The 7564-nt window shown below is 44.1% G+C and overlaps 1 protein-coding gene across 1 annotated transcript; it reads left to right on the top strand.

Moving 5' to 3' along the window:
- Positions 1 to 2952: 2952 nt before the first annotated feature.
- Positions 2953 to 3696, top strand: LOC120111226. The gene is made up of 2 exons (XM_039127786.1): positions 2953 to 3360; positions 3645 to 3696. Exons 1-2 carry the CDS (start codon positions 3003 to 3005, stop codon positions 3659 to 3661), a joined length of 375 nt encoding a protein of 124 aa, XP_038983714.1. The 5' UTR covers positions 2953 to 3002; the 3' UTR covers positions 3662 to 3696.
- The last annotated feature ends 3868 nt before the right edge of the window (positions 3697 to 7564 follow it).

Raw genomic sequence — 7564 nt, 5'->3', positions numbered from 1 at the left:
CCCACTGCCAGCTGTAGATTTTTGGAGGCGTATCAGGGCTGTGCCAGATTGACAGGTGAGTGGGAGCTTGTACTTTGCACCATGAGCACATTCCTTATTCATTTTCATGAATGTTGCCAAGTGTGACTTGATTCTACCTGAGCTTATTGATTAATTGTTGTAGTAGATTCCTCTATAATCTTGATTCTCTATGCTTGATTATTTTGTACATGCATTTGAGGGAACATTGAGAGGAATTACGAGGGATTGATGAGTAACCAAATTGATTCCGAATTGTGAAATAACTTCTTTTGTAAATTGATTTCATTTCCTCTATTTCAAAGACTTGTAGAGCCCTTCTCATGGTATATTGAGTTGCATTGTACTCCCGTGATTCCTCACTCCCAACCCTGATGTTAGTTATAATTGGGTCGTGGCCGAGTGAGTGGTAATCTTGATTATGCTCCTTTTTAGTAGAGTATTGGGAGGGTGCATTATGACATTTATGCATGGCTTGGCAGTATCTGCAGGACACCTATAGTCGATGGGGTTGAACATCGGCCTTTGTGCACATAGTAGCCTTCTGGGTGGGCGGAGCCCAGTCCCTTCCTAGGGGGGACACGGCCCTAGGCGTAGGATCGGCCGGTCCTACGACTTATATTCTGCTTGCCGCCGGGCATAGTAAGACCCCGCGAGGTGCAGTATGGCTTTCCGCGGATGTAGAATTCCCACGAGGTGCCGTTTAGTATGTAGATGTGAGATGGATTTCTGTTCTGGATATTGGCCGGCATTTACATGATTAGTGTGGTGTCTTATCCTGCATATGCATGTGACAGTAGGGAGTTGTTGCTGGTTCGCCTGGGGCGTAAAACCCACCTTCCGACAGCTGTCTAGCATTTATATTATCGATATGGTGTCTTATCCTGCATAAGCATGTGACAGTAGGGAGTTGTTGCTGGTTCGCCTGGGGCATGAAACCCACCTCCCGACAGCTGTCTAGTGATGATTTCAGCATATTGACACCTGATTTGTATGTTCCAGCATTATGATCTGTTGAGCATATTCATGAGTAGCATATATGTTTACGTGATTATTCCATATATGCTTCAGATGAGTTGATATTGATTGTGGTGATATTGATGATTTACTCTATATTCTCTATGTTGAGTTCATGTTCATGTTGTTATTGATCTTGAGATTTCATCTCGAGCCATGATTATATTCTGTCTCATGTGCATAGTACTCTCTACTCCACTCACTGAGTATTCATATACTCACTCCCCAGTTTGGTGTTTTTGATTGCAGGGCAGGTATTGTATAGAGAGGAGCAGGGTTAGAGATTGCCTGCTAGCTGTGCTGCTCCATAGTATAGTATAATGTGGATAGAGGTTTATCTCCTTTTGGTGCATTATAAACCTTCTGTTGTATTTAGTGTATAGTTACAGTCATAGATCCTGTTGTGGATATGGGTTTGACCATGGATGGAATGGGAATCAGATTTTTATACAGATGAGTTATATGCCTGAGATAAAGTATTGATATATATTGTCCAGGTTCATTATGTGACAGATTATGTGATTGCTGCTCTGACAGGTAGTGTTGTTGTATGTATTGAAATAATCCTGACAGGTCACTATAGGAAAAGTGATCATTTTGTGCATGTATCATGCCAAATTTTCCAAGATTTACTGATGATTGATAGGTAGTAGGGTTCTACGCGGTGGCTGGTGGCCTTATGCCTACCCGCACCCTAGGACCGTCGCGGCGGCCCGCGGGGAACGGGGTGGGGGTCGTGACAGAGGTGGTATCAGAGCAAAGGTTAAGAAGAGTCCTGTCAGAGCAATAGGATGAGTTAGGATTAAGTATAGGATTATACTATGGAGCGTAGGATTTTTCTGTATGTTATTTTATGAGTCATTTACAATTCAGTAAAATATATTATGGCTCTGTGTAACGACTGCCCTCTCTTTTTGACTCCTTTAGAGACATATAAAGAATACCTCCAAGGAGAGGACCTGCTCGTCCTGGAAAGAGGATGGAGCCAGTTAGCATTGGATGCGGGTTCCGCACATGTCGAGCCCCAAAGAGAAAAATCTCCTCCTGCTGATAGACGGGGGGTTGATGATCAAGGAGAGGTAGGAAGTAGAGATGCATTGATGGAACGGTTACTGGCGGAGAATCAGGCTCTGAGGGAGCAGATTGCTCGGGGGAAACCTCCTGCCCCGTCAGTAGTATCCATCTCACCTTCTGTACCTGTGCCAAGAAGTTTGGCCAGGCGAGCTCTAGATGATGAGGGGATTACTGTACAGGAATTTCTGAGGCTTAGAACCCCAGAGTTTAAGGGAGAAGAAGGTGAAGATCCTCAGAGATTCCTGGAGGAGACTGAAAAGATGATACGGAGACTGCCCTGTTCTGATGCAAGGGCAATAGAACTTGTAGGGCTCACAATGAAAGAAGATGCCTGGGGCTGGTACCAGAGGCACGTGGAGGACAGATTGTACAGTAGGAATCCTCCAACCTGGGAAGAGTTCAGGCAAGCAGTGATGGATGAGTTTTTGTCTCCGGCTGAGAGGCAGAATCGAGCTCTTCAGTTTGAGAGGCTGAAGCAGATGCCCGGAATGAGCGTATCTGAGTACGCTCGTGAGTTCACTAGATTGGGGAAGTATGCTCCTTACATCATCCCCACTGAAGCTGCCAGGATAGAAAGGTTCAGACGAGGTCTGATTTCCCCGCTGTATAATGCAGTACTGGCAGTAGAGGTCCCCACTTTGTCTAGGCTGATAGATAAAGCAAAATAGTGGGAGACCAGAAACAAAGAGGAAAGAGCTGAAAGAGAACAGAGGAAAATGAGTATGGGGAAAGGGCAAAGCAGTAGAAATAGATCTGAGGGAGTAGATCTCTCGGAGGGCCCGACGGTGCAGTCTGTACGCTCAGCTCCACCTACCCCACGTAAGAGGAAGTGGAGGGAAAGAGGTCAATCACAAGATACTTTTCTACCATCAGTACCTCGTCCTCCAGTCACTATGGCCAGAACTGAATCTAGGTTCCAATCATGGCCAGTATGTGGCATATGTGGGAAGCAGCACCCTGGCAGATGCAGAATGGGTCAGGGAGTGTGCTACAGATGTGGACAGCCGGGTCATTTTGTCAGAGAATGCCCGCAGGGTGCCACCCAGCAGTTTGTGCCTTTGGCATCCTATCCTTCTGTGCAGATGGACAGGCCTAGTAGTAGGGAGCCTGTAGGCAGAGGTAGAGGTCAAGCACAAACATCACAGCAGAGTGCTGGACCATCTCAACTGTCAGCTCCAGTAGGCAGAGGGCAAGGAAGGGTGTTCACGGTAAATCCACAGGAGGCACAGGCATCGAATGCAGCTATGACAGGTATACTCCTCACTGATAAGATTAAAGCTAGAGTGTTATTTGATTCTGGAGCTACCCATTCATTTGTATCCCCTTATTTTGCTAAAAAGTTAGCTAAGGATAAGATATTAATGCATATTCTCTTAGCTATTAGTACACCTGTAGGGGATAGTATAAAAGCGAAGTATGTGTATCCTACCTGTGTGGTAGAAATAGAAGGTAAAACACTTCCAATTTATTTGATTCCCAATACCACACCGAGCAGAATATGAAGAGTAGATATACTCATCCCTTTGAGTAATCAGGTAATTTACTCTTTTAAATTCGAGGACGAATTTTATATAAGGGGGGAGGATGTAATAACCCCAAAATATTTTTTTATATAAAAAAGGGATAGAATAGTCCTTTAAAATTGATATAGGGGTAAAATTGGAAGGAATCAGAAGATAATGGCATAGTTGTAGATACGTTGAAGTGGTAAGGGTAAAATTGGAAGGAATCAAAAGTTAATGGCATAACGGTAGATATGTTGAAGGGTGGTTCTATATACACCCCCCTATTGCTAAGGACACCCCCCAAAAACCAAAAAAAAAATACCCAAACTAACCTTTAGTGTAATTACCATATTGCCCTTGAAATTTTTTCAGTACACCCCCCCTTCCTCCTCCTCCGTTTCGTTTTGAAAAGAAAAAAAAAAAACACCCCTCAAACCCCCCTTAAACCTCTCGATCCATTTACATCGTTTAGGCGATCTTTGAAGGAGATTTAAGCCCCATTCGAAGCATGGACAAGCAGCTAGTGATTTGGGACGAAGAATCGGCCGCAAAGGTACGTGTTCCACCTTGTTTCGAAATTTTTTTTTTTCACGGTTCGTGCTCCGTTCGGCACTGGATCGCCGAACAAAAGGCTTCTGTTCGGCAACCCTCAACCGAACTCTTCTGTTCGGCTGCACAGTGCCGAACAGAAGGCTTCTGTCCGGCACTGTGCAGCCGAACAGAAGGGTTCTGTCCGGCTCTGTGCAGCCGAACAGAATGCCGACGACGAGAGAGAGAAGGGGGAACGGGGGGGTTTTGGGCGTTGGCGAGGTGCTTTGGGCGGAACAGTTCAAAGGGAGACGGAGGGGGTTTGGCCGCCGGCGAGGTGCTTGAGGCGAGGTTTTTTGGGCGGAAGGGAGAAGCCGGCGGGTGTTTTGGAGGGGAAGAGCGGGGTGGGAGGGGGGGTTTGGGGGGTGTAGAGAGCAATTTAGGTGAGGGGGTGGGGAGGGTGGGGGGTAATTTAGGAATTTTTAATTTTTTAGGGGTGTCCTTAGCAAATGGGGGGGTGTAGAGAGTATTTAATTTTTTTTTAATTTTTGGGGGGTGTCCTGAGCAATAGGGGGGGTGTATATAGAACCACCCTATGTTGAAGTGTTAGGGGCAAAATGGAAATTTAATAATATTAAACAAAGGGTGAATAGTGTTTTGATGTGATTTAATTAGGGGTTTGCTGTGCTTTTGGATGGAAACCGAGAGAGAGTCACAGAGGGAGTCTCAAACGGACAGAGAGGAAGAAAAAGAAGGAGAGGAAAGGAAAGGAAGAAAGGAAGAGGAAGAAGAAGAAGAAAAAGAAAGGGAAAGGAATTCCGGTTGCACTTCCAGCTGAAGAGAAAAACGTAGATCTCCTTCCCCTCTACGCAAGGACCTCGATTTCCAAAAAGAAAAAGGTAAATATCCGTTCCTATCTAGTCTTTTGATGACATTAGGCTATACAAAGGGTGGATATAGTCTAGAGGGGCCGGATAAGGGTTGTAGAGGCGGTTAAAAGAGGAAGAATCGGATTTTAACAAATTTTTCCGGCACTACGGAAAAACTGTGTCGAAGTCCCAACTTCGGCGAATTATTTAGGGGGTCAAACGACCTCCGATAGCAATGCATTTTACCTCTTTGGAATCTCCTATGAGGGTAGAATGTTAGGTAAAAATTTCATCAAATTTGGAGTCTGGAAAGTGGATCAAACCCGGGATGAAGTAACCGGCTGTCGGTCCGGGTTACTGTTCATCCGGGTGGAAAATAAGGGATTTCATGCTATAATAGAGTATTAAGCCTAGATCAAGCTAAAAGGGACCTTGTACTCATGCAAGGGAATCCCTAGTATACATAAATGATGAGTTAATTAATAGAAAAAGAAAAGGGAAAGAAAAGAAAAGATTTAGGGAACGGAGGAGTTGAATCAATTAAAGCCCCCTATATTATAATTGGCACGTAGATTATAGCCCTTGATACAAAACTAAATATATTGTAAATGCATGTATCAGTTGGGCAAGAAGCTAGGGAACAAGAGAAAGAAGTTCCCCACTGCCAGCTGTAGATTTTTGGAGGCGTATCAGGGTTGTGCCAGATTGACAGGTGAGTGGGAGCTTGTACTTTGCACCATGAGCACATTCCTTATTCATTTTCATGAATGTTGCCAAGTGTGACTTGATTCTACCTGAGCTTATTGATTAATTGTTGTAGTAGATTCCTCTATAATCTTGATTCTCTATGCTTGATTATTTTGTACATGCATTTGAGGGAACATTGAGAGGAATTACGAGGGGTTGATGAGTAACCAAATTGATTCCGAATTATGAAATAACTTCTTTTGTAAATTGATTTCATTTTCTCTATTTCAAAGACTTGTGAGTGGTAGCTTTGATTATACTCCTTTATGAGTAATTAAATTGGATCTGAATTGTGAAATGACTTCTTTTGTAAATTGATTTCATTTCCTCTATTTCAAAGATTTGTAGAGCCCTTCTCATGGTATATTGAGTTGCATTGTACTTCCGTGATTCCTCACTCCCAACCCTGATGTTAGTTATAATTGGGTCGTGGCCGAGTGAGTGGTAATCTTGATTATGCTCCTTTTTAGTAGAGTATTGGGAGGGTGCATTATGGCATTTATGCATGGCTTGGCAGTATCTGCAGGACACCTATAGTCGATGGGGTTGAACATCGGCCTTTGTGCACATAGTAGCCTTCTGGGTGGGCGGAGCCCAGTCCCTTCCTAGGGGGGACACGGCCCTAGGCATAGGATCGGCCGGTCCTACGACTTATATTCTGCTTGCCGCCGGGCATAGTAAGACCCCGCGAGGTGCAGTATGGCTTTCCGCAGATGTAGAATTTCCGCGAGGTGCCGTTTAGTATGGAGATGTGAGATGGATTTCTGTTCTGGATACTGGCCGGCATTTACATGATTAGTGTGGTGTCTTATCCTGCATATGCATGTGACAGTAAGGAGTTGTTGCTGGTTCGCCTGGGGCGTAAAATCCACCTTCCGACAGCTGTCTAGCATTTATATTATCGATATGGTGTCTTATCCTGCATAAGCATGTGACAGTATGGAGTTGTTGCTGGTTCGCCTGGGGCGTAAAACCCACCTCCCGACAGCTGTCTAGTGATGATTTCAGCATATTGACACCTGATTTGTATGTTCCAGCATTATGATCTGTTGAGCATATTCATGAGTGGCATATATGTTTACGTGATTATTCCATATATGCTTCAGATGAGTTGATATTGATTGTGGTGATATTGATGATTTACTCCATATTCTCTATGTTGAGTTCATGTTCATGTTGTTATTGATCTTGAGATTTCATCTCGAGCCATGATTATATTCTATCTCATGTGCATAGTACTCTCTACTCCACTCACTGAGTATTCATATACTCACTCCCCAGTTTGGTGTTTTTGATTGCAGGGCAGGTATTGTATAGAGAGGAGCAGGGTTAGAGATTGCATGCTCGCTGTGCTGCTCCATAGTATAGTATAATGTAGATAGAGGTTTATCCCCTTTTGGTGCATTATAAGCCTTCTGTTGTATTTAGTGTATAGTTACAGTCATAGATCCTGTTGTGGATATGGGTTTGACCATGGATGGAATGGGAACCAGATTTTTATACAGATGAGTTATATGCCTGAGATAAAGTATTGATATATATTGTCCAGGTTCATTATGTGACAGATTATGTGATTGCTGCTCTGACAGGTAGTGTTGTTGTATGTATTGAAATAATCCTGACAGGTCACTATAGGAAAAGTGATCATTTTGTGCATGTATCATGCCAAATTTTCCAAGATTTATTGATGATTGATAGGTAGTAGGGTTCTATGCGGTGGCTGGTGGCCTTATGCCTACCCGCACCCTAGGACCGTCGCGGCGGCCCGCGGGGAACGGGGTGGGGGTCGTGACACAGGTGATCGGA

This window comes from Phoenix dactylifera, chromosome 6 (assembly GCF_009389715.1).
Source record: "Phoenix dactylifera cultivar Barhee BC4 chromosome 6, palm_55x_up_171113_PBpolish2nd_filt_p, whole genome shotgun sequence".
In the NCBI taxonomy this organism is placed as follows: domain Eukaryota; kingdom Viridiplantae; phylum Streptophyta; class Magnoliopsida; order Arecales; family Arecaceae; genus Phoenix; species Phoenix dactylifera.
Note: the sequence above shows the minus strand (reverse complement) of the source record. Positions and strands in the feature narration are given on the sequence as shown.

Bases quoted from the DNA above. Each gene is read 5' to 3' on its own strand.
- LOC120111226 (XM_039127786.1), top strand. From the start codon at position 3,003: ATGGCCAGAACTGAATCTAGGTTCCAATCATGGCCAGTATGTGGCATA.